We start from the raw sequence: 16525 nt of genomic DNA, 5'->3' as shown, positions 1-16525 counted from the left end.
TAAAAATTCCAGAAGTCTAAAATAATGTCACCACAAAGAAAATTTTAGAAAAATCTTTTCTTCCTAAAGGATCACCCTTTGTCCATTTGTCCATTTGTCGACTTGTTAATAGTGTGTTTTCCCAAAGAGATGGACAGCTCCATGAGGGCAGGGACTGTGTTTGACTTTTTACTGCCTATTTCACTAACAGCTTAGCACAGTGCCTTGCTATTACCTTGTAATCTCTAAATAAGTATTTGTTAAAATAATGAATAAATAGCATATCAAGTATTACTGTTCTCCATAATGGTGCAATCTAGTTAAATAGGATATAAAGTTTACTTAAAATTTTAACATCTTTATAAGCTTCTCTTTAATTTCACAGGAAATGTACATATCTTTATTTTTCAGGGGAAGGAAACAAACATTTATTGTGCCTATTATGCACCAGGCACTGTGCTAGATTCAATGCTTTGCAGCAACTCATATTTAAACATTATCTCATCATCCTACAGTCAAATTTTTAACACAAACAAGTCTATTCCTACCTCTACCACTGACAGTGTCACTTTGGGAATTCTGTTAACTTGTATGCACAGAACTGAAAATAAAAATCTATTAAGTAAAATTTTACTAGTATTAATACTCTTGGGGAACTATTATGGAACAAAGTTTCCACTATGGAATTTTCCAGGTAATAGGTTTACATCTTTCAACACTAATTACTTTCTTTAATTTCAACTATTTTTATTTTTTATTTATTTATTTTTTTTCGGTACACGGGCCTCTCACTGTTGTGGCCTCTCCCGTTGCGGAGCATAGGCTCCGGACACGCAGGCCCAGTGGCCATGGCTCATGGGCCCAACCACTCCGCGGCATGTGGGATCTTCCCAGACTGGGGCACGAACCCACGTCCCCTGCATCGGCAGGCAGACTCTCAACCACTGCGCCACCAGGGAAGCCCTAATTTCAACTATTTTTAATGAAAATATTTTAAACATACTATGTGTATCTATACAGTCTTAACCAAAATATCTGGAATATGAATCCATCTTTTTTTTTTTTTTTCTGGTACGCGGGCCTTTCACTGTTGTGGCCTCTCCCGTTGCGGAGCACAGGCTCCGGACGCGCAGGCTCAGCGGCCATGGCTCACGGGCCCAGCCACTCCGCGGCAATGTGGGATCTTCCCGGACCAGGGCACGAACCCGTGTCCCCTGCATTGGCAGGCGGACTCTCAACCACTGCACCACCAGGGAAGCCCCCATCTTTTTTGGTAACTCAGATAAGGACAGTGGTAAGGATAGCAGACTGGTTATGAGCAGAGGTCCTAGAACAAGACTGTGTAGACCTAAACCCTGGTAATACTACTTACTAGCTATTCGATCTTACATAACTTAACTTCCCTAGGTCTCAGTTTGCAAGTTAACTTCCCTAGGTCTCAGTTTCCTTATCTGTAGATTGAGGATAATTCTAATACCTACTTCTTAGGGCTGTTCTGAGGATTAAATGATGATAAATGCAAAGTACTTAGAACACAAATGCAAGGCATATAGTAAGTGCTCAATAAAAGCTAGCTAAAAGTTTTACCTTATTAAGGTACTGAGCTCTTAGGGGAGAGTTCGGGTAATTTCTCTCTCCAGTACAATATGTCCCCAGGCTACTATGTTTTTTTAGTTCTTATATAAATTTTGTGGCAATTCCCTGGCAGTCCAGTGGTTGGAACTCCACACTTTCACTGTTGAGGGCAACGGTTCGATCCCTGGTCAGGGAACTAAGATCCCACAAGCCATGCGGTACAGCCAGAAAAAAAAAAAAAAAAAAAAGTTTTATTTATAGATTTTGTTTTCTATAACAAATTTTAATTGTTTTCGTGTTTCTTTCCTCAATGTTATTTGTTAATTGATGCCTTTACAGTACTTTTTCTTCTAACTGGATGCTTCACTCTACTGTGTAGGCTGAGAAATCAAAACATTGTAATGGTTAGACATTTGTAAGAAGAGGAATCCCCAGTGAGGGCCTCAGGGGCTTTCCCAGGAGTAGGGTACATAAATGTTAACCTGGGACTCAGGAACATTTATTTTCACTTAGAGGTCTTTCTGGCTTACTTATTGTGTTCTCAGCTGTGTTTGGGAAAGTTGGAAATACCAAATAAGTGACCTATGCATTAATGAGGTACTATTGTTCTAATTCTGTCAAGCATTAGATTGATCAAAAACAAATGAAAGGTTGATTTTTTTAATGTTTTGCACTGTTAATTTTCTATAATTATTACTCAGCTACCAATGTAATTATTAAGCTTTCAGTCCAAACAATGTTTTTACCTGAACCAATATACAGATCTCACATTAAGGCCCGATTTCTAAAACTTGGGTATTACTAATTGTGCTATAGTACACAAAGCTCAAGCAAAATACACTGTTTCTGTGTGACTGAGTCCATAGTTCTCATTTGGTGGTTATCAATTCAATGAAAGGGAGAAAATATGAATCACTGAAAGGGCCAAATGAAAGAAGAATTAGTGATAAATTAGAAAGAGAAGGGAAGGTGGGGATTATGAACACTTGGAAAATGCCAAAGTCGGAGGGAAATTTGGAAGAAAAATAAATAGAAAGATCACAGACTAATAAAGAAAACTAAGGAATAATTTACCAACTTTACTCCCAATCCCTAAGTGAATAATAAGCTTTCAATTTAATATCCAGTTTAGAAGCATTTCTACCTCCCCCCCACCCACACTGCAAAGGCACAAGAGAGACTTTGATAAGATAACCATGTGTATCAGTGATGATCAAACCTTCTGGTCAAGCGGCCAAATGCCAGAAGAGGCACTGTGAACCTCCCACCCCTGGAATAGCTGAGCCTGAGCCAGAAACTGGCAGCCACCACGCCAGAACTTTTATATTCATGTATCTTAAAAATTCATATATATTTTCATTCCACTCTGTTACATACCAATGTGTTTCTAATACAATGTTTATAAGGGCTGAATTATGTAACTCTTCCCATTCCCAAATCTCCAAATAAAATTGATGCTCCAGGAAGATTTGCATTATGGTTCTTGTGGCCTTCCCTTCCCCTTGAGCAACACCAATATGGTCAGAGGTATGTGAAAGCATGGGTAAAAATGACATCTTATTATAATATGATAAGCTCAAGGGTCTCAAATAATCCACAATAAATCAATAAACTAATAATCATTAAATGAAAGCTCTAATTCTCATGAAACTCAGTGAAGCTAAAAAATCTGAAAGAATGGTAAAATGGGCTCTGCAATCTTAAAATGCCCTCTTAGCTTTTCAGCTACAGTTCTTATAGAAAGATCAATAATGATGTCTTCCTGCTCCAATATGGAATTAGTGTTTCCCTAAGTACATTAACTTCAGAACTATTGAATTACCTAGGAGGATCAGCACCATAATGAAACAAATAATTGTTCTTTGCGAACCAGTGTTTACCAATACAGAGAACCTTCTAAAGGCTGCTGGATTGAAAATGACCAAAGGCAACGAAGCCAGGACAAAAAGTGTAAAAGTATGGTCATCCTAAAGCCAGAAAGATGACACTCACCCTCATCCTGATAATCTGACAAAAAAGGTGCATCTGATGTGAGAGAAGGGCCATGAGTTCCACTGTGATTATCATCGGAGCTGTCCTGTCCAAGGTAATTTTCAGCTTGGTCTCCCCCTGAGGGATAAAAAAAGAAAAAAGGTCATACTTTTGACATCTTTATAAAAGTCTTTGTAGATTCCTTCTGGTATTCACCAAAAAATATGTATATTTTACTTGATGGACGTGGCCACTATCCATTAACACAAGAGAAACATAAATAAATTCAAGAACCAACCTACCTGGATGGGAAATTTTCCATTTGACTAACTAACTAGAACTTAGAAACTGTTGGCTTAAAATGAGGAGAACTTTTGCCACAGAAAGAAACTTCTCCATCACACTTAAAACGAAAACATAGCTATATAAATATCCCATCAATTACAACCTTTACCTTGAATGCCTCTATTTCCAAATGAAATAGAATAAATTACATAAAGGTTTAAACTTCTATACATAATATAATGTAGCAAGGTCAATATTCTTTCCTTCTTTGAAAAATAAGAGAAGTAAAATTAGAGAGAAGCTGGACTATTCCAATTTAAATCGCTACTTGTTTTGCAATCTTAAGGAAGTTCTCTTTATAATTCTAGTTTACAGTCTATGCAACCAACCTCTTAGGAATTCTAAAAGCCCTATGAAGGTAATAGTTGTTCTGTAAAATGGTTTTGATGAAAGGCAATATATATACAATCCCGAGTTATGCAATTAAAACAATGCTAATCTCTTTTGGGTGTTTTCAACATACACTGGATTATATTTTGTAGAAGTGGCCCATGCTATTATGATACTTTAAAAGGTTTAGAAGGAAGATGTTAGCTCATTCAGAAACCAGAAGAAAAGGCTATGCACTGCAAATGGCTTTCCTTAAAATCCCCCAAACAGAGGTACAGTCTGCTGATAAAAGGACACCAACAGCTGCTCAGTTCATTTCACAAACTTGAAAAGAGAATTTTCAACTGAATTTAATATTATCTCAAATACTAATTTCCAAAGGAAATCGCCAGTGCTAATCTCAGTAAACACTGCAGAGTTTGGGCCCTGGATTTCAACTAGGGAGCAGTGAAACCAAACTACAACCTACATAGAATCTGTATTGCCTCACTTTAAAGGTTTATTTCCTATAATTAAACTAGAAGGATAGGGAGTATATAAAATGATTAAAAGCGAATCACTGTAGCCTTCTCTTTCCATAAATTAGATGATCATATCTAGACTCTTCTACATACGCTCAATGGTAGGTAGATGTCCATAACTGAGTTGAACACCTGCAGATATAGGACTTTAAAAATAAACCATGGAGTTTATTGTGGAGAATAAAAGTAAAATTAAAAAAACAAACAACCTCACACAACAGTCACTGGTTGGAACCAAAAGAAATGCTCTACTTTACTAGGTTATTTGATCAAGACACAAAGCTTATAGTTTTACTAAAGTACCACTGTGAAATTTCTATTATAAGCAGAAAAATTTTCAAATACTTAACGGAGGGTTAACATACTCAAATTTCTTTTTTAAACATCTTTATTGGAGTATAATTGCTTCACAATGGTGTGTTAGTTTCTGCTGTATAACGAAGTGAATCAGCTATACGTATACATATATCCCCATATCTCCTCCCTCTTGCGTATCCCTCCCACCCTCCCTATCCCACTTAACACCACTGCAAATCTACTGAAATTATATTATCAAGACAATCTAAATGGACTGCCTGGCAGGTAACCCCAAAGTGAGCTGTGAGGTTAAAGGAATTTAAAATTTCTGAGCCAAACCAAAATCCATTAAAAAAAGTAGTAGTTTGGGTTACCAAGCAAAATTAAACATTTGTAGGATATACTGAGCATTATTTATCAGCTATCACTTTAGACTCAAAGTTTTCTGCATGCTTCAAAAATTTGACAAATTTACTCTTACATATTTTAGCAGTCCAGGCTTTTTTTTTTTTTTTTTTTTAAAGCAAGTCTTAAGGAGGGGCTTTGTTTTATTTATTTATTTATTTTTGCGGTACGCGGGCCTCTCACTGCTGTGGCCTCTCCCGTTGCGGAGCACAGGCTCCGGACGCGCAGGCCCAGCGGCCATGGCTCACGGGCCCAGCCGCTCCGCGGCATGTGGGATCTTCCCGGACCGGGGCACGAACCCGTGTCCCCTGCATCGGCAGGCGGACTCTCAACCACTGCGCCACCAGGGTAGCCCTACTGTTGTTTTTTTTTAATGAACTTTTAAATTTTCACATAGTTTTAGATTTATTATAAGTATTGCAAAGACAGTACAAAGAGTTCCTATATACTGTTCAACCAGTTTCCCCAATGTTAACTCCTTACATAACTAGTGTATACTTGTCAAAACCAAGAAATTAGCATTGGTACATCGCTATTAACTGAACTACAGACTTTACTTGGATTTCACCAGTTTTTCTACTAATGTCCTTTTTCTGTCCCAGGATCCAATCCAGTTACATTCAGGGATTCAATTTTTAAAGTCTTATCCAAAATACCTGCCATCTGATTTACTAACATCAGATGGAAAAGTCACTTCCATGTGATTCCTATGGTATCTAAATATAGTTACCAAGGTGGGCTTTTAACAGCTACCTCTGTGCTAAATGAAAGACCATGACTCCATCAAGTATACAACAAAGGTATCCAACTCCATGCAGCAAAAACAGAGCCTAGGTCAGTACTAAAAATGGTTGCAAAGGGGGAAACATTTAGAAATATGTTTTACATCCAAGTGTAATTAGTTCCCGATGATGGAAATGTTGCTATAAGTGTTTTCAGTGTCTTATCAAGTGGCCCAACTCCCTTGGGCACACACAGAAAAAAAGCCTGTGACACTGTATAAATAGACACTCCCGTGTAATTAAAACGATTACAGCTACTCAAGATGCATGGGTGAAAAATTTCATGGAAGAACCAGCAATTACTGTGGTCATTTTGGATTTGTTGAAGTTTAGAACATCATTTTTCCTTAAAACATAATCTCAAGTGATCTCTGGTTTCATCTACAGCTCTTATAATCGCAGTTCCAAGTGGCCACATCCATAGTCCAGTGGGATCAGACATAAATGATCACAAAATATAGTGACAGACATTTCCACTCACCAGTTCCACAATTAGGGCTTAGAATTCCATCTGCTCTGAGTGGCTTTCTCACAAGCAAGACCCCTTGCCACTAGAGACACACTTTCCCATTGCAACTTGCTCAGAATCAATATATTTCTATCCAGATATATATCCTAACACACAATATCTCCATTAGTCACATCCACTACCTCCAGTCCCTTCCTTTTGTATTTCTAAACAAGATCTGGGGGAACTATATCAAGGGTTCACCTGCTATTAGCTGGTTGTTTGCTCCTCTATCCTAAGTGTCATAAGAATTGGGCACTAGATACACCCCTTAGTATATTCAGTGGCAGAGTCTCCACTGAATATCATGCTGAGGGGCCTACAAGGAGGATGATTTCTCTATTGTTCTTTCCTTAGAGTCAAACTCAATTTCATTCATGCTCCATAGAGTGGTAAGTTGGGAATTTCTGAGGGTTGGAGCAGAAAGATAAAGCAGCTTTGTGTCAGGTGTAAGGTAATTATTTGCTAGGGTTTCTGTGCTATTTGTTTTTATTCTGTGTTTTCAGTAACAGCTAATGAGTTTTCTCCCTTAATTCTGAAACAATAGCTTAGCCACTAGAAGCTGGCTTTTTCTGCCATGGATTCAACCAGCTGTTGCTGCTTCATAAACTTTTTTTTTTTTTTTTTTTTTTTTTGGGCTGTACGCGGGCCTCTCACTGCTGTGGCCTCCCCCGTTGTGGAGCACAGGCTCCGGACGCGCAAGCCCAGCGGCCATGGCTCACGGGCCCAGCCGCTTTGCGGCATGTGGGATCTTCCCAGACCGGGGCACGAACCCGTGTCCCCTGCATCGGCAGGCGGACTCTCAACCACTGCGCCACCAGGGAAGCCCGCTTCATAAACTTTTTGGAGAAGTGAATTAAACTGCTAAAAACTTTCATTTCCTAATTCAATTCCAAACAAAACAGGGGGGAAAATGAACCATGATGATGTTCCCCTTGTAACTATTTTGACTCACAGCAAACCCATCTGATTCTGAACTTGCAGGTACTATTTAGGGACAAAAACAGGCCATAATGATGATTTTAATTAGAAATGAGAAAAAAATGAAAAAAAGACAGAAAGCAGTTTAAGCATAAAAAATAACATAAGAATAACAAATAGAAAAAACATATATGTTTGCTTATTCAATTTGTAAAGGATCAATGTGTTTTTTTATGTTAGTATGAAGTCATCAACACTTACTTTTCTTCTAATTAATTATAAGCTATATTGTAAACACTTTATTCACATCTGCAACCAACTGTTTATATGGCATGGTTGAAAATTTTCTAGGGTTTGCTATTACTTCACCAAGTTATCTTTGGATAACATAAGGGAATTTAATGTAAAATTGTCTGCTTTTTTTTTGTTTTTGTTTTTATTGCTGCCATTAGAAGGGAACACATGACTTCTGACCCTATTTAACATTTAAGAACCCATGAGACGCAAAGCTCCTTCTTTAAACTAATAAATCCTAAATAAAATGCTATAAATAAAGGTCCCTGATCCAAATCCAGTTAGTTTTCATGCTTGATAGCATTAATATTGCCAGATTTTCATGGACCAATTTCCTAGTAGTGCAGTTTCCAAAGGTGAACTAAGGTAAGATTAGTAAAACTGCAGCTTATTATTCCTTATTATAACCGTTCATCTAAGTTACTGAATATAACACGAACCTAAGAGTACATATGTGAAATGTTATTCACATGTAAACACAGTATGCAGCACATTTGTAACACCAAAGCTAAAGTTCTGTCGACACTTCCTTTATAAATTAGACAACCATTCTGCACATACTCATGCATTAGAAAATGTATGGCGTTTCCCACAGAACATGTTAGAGGCTTCACCGATTTCTAGAGATCCATTTGGATTTGCGTGGTTAGTTCTTGTGATTAATCCATGTAGAGTGAAGGTCTCAAATTCTTCTCTGTTCTAGACAGTCTGACTTCTTGCCCATCTTTTTTCTTGTCTCCTACACCTAGCCATAACTCAATGTATAAATATTCTTTTCTTTCCCAAGGCCCTGGCAGTGAGTATAATAGTACTGAGTGTCATTAAGTCTACAGAACAAATGATGGGCCAAGTAAAGAAAGTTTCCATTTATCATTCTTCTCAAAAGTTGCTCTAACTAGATCTTGAATGTACAAGAAATAAGTCGAGCTGATGACTCAGTTTTTAGCTTAGGATACTGTTTACTAATCGTACAATCACGAAAAGAGTAACAGACTTCTTAAGAACCTTTAGGGATCTCATTTGCAGAGACAGCACAGTCTAAATGATAAGAAATGAAATCAAATTGATTGGATGCTTAGAGCACAATCACTACAACACCTGTGAATTTAACAACAAAAAGGGCAGCATAGTTTAATAATATTTCCAAAAGGAACTACATCTGTCAGTGGTGAGTTGGAGAGGAAAATGCCCAGGGGAGCCAATGGAAAAGTTCATTTTTTCTCCCTCCTTTAAAAAAAAAAAAAAAAAAAAAAAAAAATCATGTATGATGCAGTTTTTCATTTTGACCAGTAGGGTGGGCTGCAGTGTGTAGCATCACCCTAGTTCCTCAAAAAAAGGAAAAAAGAAGGTAGCCACTGTGTGAACCCCCTGCTCCTTCCCCTCCCCTCCCCAGGAAAATGCTGAGATTTTTAACCCTTCTTAAGTTTCACATAAAGGCATAACTCCTGGACATTAACAAACTGGAGGGCTGACAGCAACAAATATAAGCCAGATAATTGTATATGTGACAACGCACACTTCATAAAGCAAATTACAGCCTGTCAGCCATCATTCCAGCTTTACAGTAACACATTCCATTTACCACTGTTATTGTTCAACTGCTACTAAAATGGAACCTGCTGAGTTAGAATATTTTCAATAGTAATATGATTTTGACAGAATTCAAAACATGTAAACCTAGGTATTTGGCAGTATGTAGATACACTGTAAAATGAATGCATTTATTATATGGCAACCAGGCAATCTTAACTTGGAATTATTAGTTCATCATTCTGTTTTCCACTGTATTCTCAGTGTTTAAGTCTTACTATGAAGCTATTCAACTGAAGTTTTGACATGTTTTGACTTACAGGAGAAAGCAGCTATAGTAATAATAAAAATATAATAGCTTACTAAGCTCTTACTGGTTATAGGCTTTAGGTCAAGACCCTTTATGTACTATCTCATTTAATCCTCAAAATAATCCTGTGATATGTTATTAATTATATATTATTAACCCAAAGTTGCAGAAAAAGAAATTGAGACACAGAGATTAAACAACTTACCCAAAGTCATACAAGTGACTCATAAGTGGCAGTGCCAGGATTTGACACCACCTTGTCTGATTGCTAAGCTCTTGTTCTAATCCACTGAGCTGTACAGTCTCCAAATCTGCATGCTTTATAAATGACAATCATTACTCAAAGGCAAAGCATACTGAATGACAGCCAATGACTTGAATTTATGGCATGTGCTATTAATTAGTATTTTTTTATTTCAGTAAGGTAATGAACTATAATCAAAAGTATAGGAGCTTCCCTGGTGGCGCAGTGGTTGAGAGTCCACCTGACGATGCAGGGGACACGGGTTCGTGCCCTGGTCTGGGAAGATCCCACGTGCCACGGAGCAGCTGGGCCCGTGAACCATGGCCACTGAGCCTGCGCGTCCGGAGCCTGTGCTCTGCAACGGGAGAGGCCACAACAGTGAGAGGCCCGCGTACCGCAAAAAAAAAAAAAAGTATAAATTATTATAAGTAGTAGGAATACTGTAGTCACATTAGGCATGGAATTAATAGAGAAAGTCAAATGTGGTCAATGATTTGGTCAAGAAGGCGCTGGTCCAATTCATAGGTTCAAATGTACTGTAGTAGCATTGTTGCAGTGATTTTTTAAAAATACTACTTTTTAGCATGAACCTCATGCTAACAAAATTTAACACAACACTTTGGGTTTAGTCAGATCAATACTTTGAATTTTTTTCCAGTACCTTCTGTGTGATTTTATTGGCTCCTGGGTATTTTGATGCTGCTTCATAGAAAGTGAGCCAACATGTTCTGCACCCAAATATAGCTTTGACCTGGCCTAGTTGTAGAATGCATTTCCTTTCTGGCACCATCATGCTTAAGTCTCACAGTAGGAAAATGCTTCAAAAATATGTAATTAGCCAGGAATGTAGCAATTTTATTACTATTGATTTATCTTTCTCTTCCACTCTTTTCCTTTCTCCCAAATAACAAATTGTAGTAGACCTTAGCACCCACTTCCTGTCCTGATGCATACTAGGATCGATGATATCCCAATCAGTTTACATTACTTCTTCTTGAAAGAAACTATAAGGCCAGTTGGATTCCAATATCTTCTGCTAAAGAAGAATGGGACGACATGATCTACAGGCTACAGGTAGATATAAGAAAAGTTTTTACAAAAGACCAAGACGTAAAAGTAAAACAACATATAATAAAGAGTGGATTATGGGTAAGATAAGCAGGCCTGAAAATGTGAAATGGCTTTTAACATACTGAAGAAAAAGTGGGTTTTCTTTGTGAGTAATATAGACCTCCAACACCACTAAAGCTGGAATGGCAAAGGGTGACAAGATTTGGCCTCCCCGTGCCCCCCCCCCGCATAGGAACTCCTGTTCACGTATGAAAACAACATATGTGTAACGACAACATCAACAACCAAAACCTCTCACCATCAACAGTTCTGTTCAATGTTGGTCCCTTTTGGAACAGAAGTTTCACATGGAAAAGTATCTCCTTATATTTAAAATTTATTTTTCCTTCTTTATTGGGGTACCACTAACAAGGAAACTGCACTAATCTTAAGGAAAGTAAGTGGTATCCCTTTGTAAGGTTAGGAAAATACCTTTTAGAGATGAACTATGATCAAGAACTTTCTAAGCTGGCAAGTGTGTGTTAAGATTGTTTCTTCCACTCTTTGCCTCACAAGAGTTAGCAGTGATTGGAATCTTTATTTTACACATCATATAAATCCCCTTGTACAAAACTTAACAGTTCCTTTACTGTTTTAGTAGGACAGAGCCCAGTAAACAATAACTATTAAATGAGTTTCCAAGAGAAGTATGTGCTGATGGGAAGCACAGTGAAATGCTTTATAATAGAATTGGGCTTAACCATCACCTTTTTTAGTCTCCAAATATCAAACAAATTCACTGGGTTTCAAGTCCAGGGGCTTATTCACAAAGAGTTTTATGCAGAAACACCCAAAATTTTGTATTCAAATTAACCAGACATTTCTCTCAATACTTTGTGTCCAATGCATGAAAATTCTTTAGAGGCACAATTCTTGAGGTAAATTAATTCTTATGCCAAGATTCTATGTTCAGGAACTGTACTCTTTACCTGATTTTTTGTATTGGTCCAGGAATAATTCTATCTAAAAGAAACAGTTTATAAGTTTTTTTCCTCAACAGAAGTTTCCAGCCTAATCGAATAAACTTAAAGCAGTCATTAATTTATCAATTACTTTATTTTCTTTGCAATCTACATAATGACAAGGGTCAGAAGCTCTATGAACTTTTAATTAGCACATATGGAAAAAAGAAAGACTAAGATAGGGCAAAAAAGGTATTCTTTATCATTACCATGGGTATTATATGATGCTATTTTATTATTTATTTTAAAATTCACTTATAAGTGCTAAGTTAACTCAACACACCTATATACTACTGGTTCCCAAACACAAAACAACAGAGAATGCTGCTATTTTATATCATCATCACGATCTTGCCTATAAATTCATATACAAAAATAAATAAGAAGGAAAAAGCATGAATGGGTATAAACTACCAAATTATGAATATACTGAAAAAAAGCTACCGTGTTAAATCAAGTTTTTTTGGTACGCTTCTTTTTCGTCCCGGTTTTATTGATATGTAATTAGCATATTTTATTAGTTTTAGATGTACAGCATAGTGATTTAATACATGTATATATTGAGAAAAATTTTTTGGATTTTCCATATCCTTTAATGAATTGAAAATATATTAACAGAAAAGACTCCCCCCTCCAAGACTGTAAGTTTAGTCAACATCCATCACCTCACATAGCTACAATTTTTTTCTTATGATGAGAACTTTTAAGATCTACTCTCTTAGCAACTTTCAAGTACACAATACAATATTGTTAACTATAGTAAGCTTTATTAAATAAAAAAGTTAAGTATGCCCAGAGCAAAAATTTCAAACATTGTAAGAAGGCATGTAATGAAAGCTCATCTTCCCTCCCTTCTCTTGGTTCTTCTCTCCAGGAGCAACCATTGTTATGTTTCTTAGGTATTCTATGAATTTTCTATCTAAATGTAAGAAATGTCTGTGAGGGTAGTATGTCTTTTTTTTAAACAAATGGTACCATCTGTCCTATTCTGTATCCTGCTTTTCCTCCTAATTATTTACCTTGGAGGTTGCTTCATATCAGCACAAATAGATTTATCTCGCTTTTATTTTAACTAACTTTTAGCCAAAAAAATAATTCATGCACATGGTGAAAATTCAAATAGTACCAAAATATATAAATAATGAAGATTCTCTCTGTACTCACACTGATAGCCCCCTCAACAGGACTACCACTGTTAGATTCATGTACATCCTTCCAAAAATAGCCTACACGCACAAAAAAAGCAAGCACACGTACATTCATGTGTGTGTGTGCGCTGTCCAAATTGCCCTCTTCATTTAACAATATGCCTTGGAGAGATCTCCATGATACACATATGTATTCCTTTAATCTCTATGCAGCACTCTATTAAATGCATGTAACATACTTTTTTTAACTAGTTCCCTATTGCTGAACATTTAGGCTGTTTGGAGTCTGCTATTCCAAAGAAGCTACAAATGAACATCCTTGTGTATAATATATTGTGTAGGGAATACAGAAGGCAGCAGCATCTGGTTCAAATGATTTCTTCTTTTGCCTGCATGAAAGTCAGTTCTTTTTCTTATGTCTCAAGACCTTATATCCTAGGATAGGACATTTACAAAGGACATAAAAATCTTAGAAAATTTTAATGTTAAAAAGAAAAAAAGTGAGTCCTTTTATTTAAAAAAAATAACTCTCTTTGACAGTAGTTGCCAAACAGTGCATTAATTTTAAAATACATCATTGCATTATTCCACTCTTAAAAAAACCCAACCAGTAGATGTATAGGAAGTAAAATATTTGAAAAGGTATCAAAGTCAGTAATTAACTTCAAAAACAATGTGTGTGTATATGTCCACCTTCTACAGATTAATTTGTATAAAATGTAGCAAATAAAGAAAGGGGGGAAAAGGTCCAAAGGAAGTCAAGTCACAAAAGCAGCTGTCAAGATTGTTGATGCCAAAAGTTTGGGCTAAAGCCAAAGGCAGGAGCATTCGTCCTGTGTACATTTCCCCCTATTAAATCCCCAAAAGACATGGAAAACATTCTGGAAGATTTCTTTTTAAAAAGTAGTATAGGTTAGGATATTCTAGGTTCATAACCAACACTTGTGTTTATAAAATATTAGCATTCCAGGAATAGTGATAGAAAGATACTTAACAGTAAATTACAAATATTGTAAATTCAGACTTTTTCTTACATTTGCAAACACGTCATAAATTTTGGCTATGTTTCTTTGTGTAAATCCTACTTATGACTGTGCTAAAACCTTTTGGCATGAAGGCAAAGAGTATTTTCATAAATAAAACAGAAAAATCACTGTACACTCCATTAATTCAAAAACACTTCTCTTCAACTTCAAAGGGAAACCTTTCTATCCTTTTTTTAGTGCTAAGATGGTGTTTCTTGGCTGCTTTAATGGCTTGCTTCTTGTAGTTGTCATAACTACATGCTCCAAGTATGTGATAGTAAGAGACGAGAAGGTGACATCTATGCTTCGATTCAACATGTCTCAGACATTACAGAGCAATAAGCTCATAAATCTAACCTCCGAAGTGCCTACTAATAAAAAGTCTGCACACATCCTTTAAATGCAAAATCTCACAAATATATACATGGTGAGTTAAATGGCCCTATACCAGGATTAATCTGGAATGGATGAATTTTATGGAAAGATATGTGAAATATATATTACCCAAGTTCCACACATGGATTTACTTGCATAGTCCTAATAATACTTGCTACCACTTCAGTAAGCGCCTACCAAGTGGCAAGCACTCCTCATGAGTTCATCATCTCATTAAAATTCATTACAACTCACAATAAGTGCGAAGGAGATATTATTAGCAAGATTTTGTAGATGAGAAGGTTATGTAATTTGTCATAGCTCACAAAGCTTGTGAGTAGAAGAGCTGGGATTCGAATTCAGGTTTGATTTCAAAGCTCATGCTCTTTCCTTCACAAAACACTAAACTTGAATAAAAAACTTTTTTTTTTTTTTTTTAGATTGGGGTATAGGGCTTCCCTGGTGGCGCAGTGGTTGAGAGTCCGCCTGCCGGTGCAGGGGAGACAGGTTCGTGCCCCGGTCCGGGAAGATCCCACATGCCGCGGAGCGGCTGGGCCCATGAGCCATGGCCGCTGAGCCTGCGCGTCCGGAGCCTGTGCTCCGCAACGGGAGAAGCCACAGCAGTGAGAGGCCCGCATACCGCAAAAAACAAAACAAAACAAAACAAAAAACAGATTAATCTAAATTGGGGTATAGTTGCTTTACAATGTTGTGTTAGTTTCTGTTGTCCAGCAAAGTGAATCAGCTATATGTATACATATATCCCCTCTTTTTTGGATTTCCTTCCCATTTAGGTCACCACAGAGCATTAAGTAGAGTTCCCTATGCTATACAGCAGGTTCTCATTAGTTATCTAGTTTGTACGTATTAGTGTATATATGTCAATTCCAATCTCCCAATTCATCCCACTCCCCCTTTCCCCCCCTTGGTGTCCATACGTTTCTTGTCTACCTCTGTGTCTCTATTTCTGCCTTGCAAACAGGTTCATCTGTATCATTGTTTTAGATTCCACATAATGTGTTGAAACAAAAACTTTAAAAAAAAAAACCCTCACTATTCTATGTATTTTGTGTCCAAGATACATAAAGTATCTTATGCATTAATGTACCAGGTTTCATAATAGAAACAAAAGAATGTTACATTTTTAAATTATCTCAACCTAGATTTTTCTTTTATCTTTGCATTATGGTGAATTTTAAAAATGTACAAAAGTAGGAAAAACAGTGTAATAAACCCCCATGTACACATTATCCAGCTTCAACAAGAGTTAATTTATGATCCATTTCATTTTGTCTCACCCCCACCCCGTTTATTTCTTCCTCTCCCATGTTATTTTGAATAATACGTCAGACATCTATTACTTTATCTTTAAATATCACAGCATACAAACATAAACATAATGCCATTGTCACATCTAAAATATTAGCAGTAGATTCTTAACATAAAATATCCAGTCAGTGTTCAAATTTCTAATTCTCTCATAGGTATCATTTTTTATAGTTTGTTTGACTCAGGGTGCAAATAAGGTTCACACATTAGTTGATATGCCTTTTAAGTCTCTTTTAATCTATAGTTAATGTGGCTTTATAATAACATTTTCTTTATTCACTTTGCACTATTTGCTTTTGCCAAGCTATATTTTTAGGTATCAATTTACTTTGACACGGGATATAGGCTTGCCATTTCAAAATAAGATTTTTAAGGTTCACACGGTGGAAAGTTTTCATATTGAAATATATCAAGTATTTTTCTCATAAACCCTTTACACCACCCATGCAGATACTCAGAGAATCTTCAAGCTGGCAAGAAATTTCACTGGCCCATATTTACCATTATTGCAAATTTAACGTGAGTGACCATTGGACAGAAAAAAATACGATTTTGTTATATAAT

The 16525-nt window shown here is 36.6% G+C and overlaps 1 protein-coding gene across 3 annotated transcripts in view; it reads right to left on the bottom strand.

Annotated features, from left to right (window-relative positions):
* SKAP1 (src kinase associated phosphoprotein 1) overlaps positions 1-16525 on the bottom strand; it is a 280603-nt gene that overhangs the window by 196247 nt on the left and 67831 nt on the right. For all 3 annotated transcript variants that reach the window (XR_014291940.1, XM_082604463.1, XM_082604464.1), the window contains exon 4: positions 3547-3663. Coding sequence is in view for 2 of the 3 variants with exons in the window: in XM_082604463.1 (XP_082460589.1) it covers positions 3547-3663 (117 nt within the window). In the remaining variant the exon portion in view is untranslated. The remainder of the gene's footprint in view (positions 1-3546; positions 3664-16525) is intronic.

Source organism: Mesoplodon mirus (assembly GCF_964341445.2).
Source record: "Mesoplodon mirus genome assembly, chromosome: 18".
NCBI lineage: Eukaryota > Metazoa > Chordata > Mammalia > Artiodactyla > Ziphiidae > Mesoplodon > Mesoplodon mirus.
The sequence above is the reverse complement of the archived record's forward strand: the minus strand, read 5'-3'. Positions and strand labels throughout refer to the sequence as shown.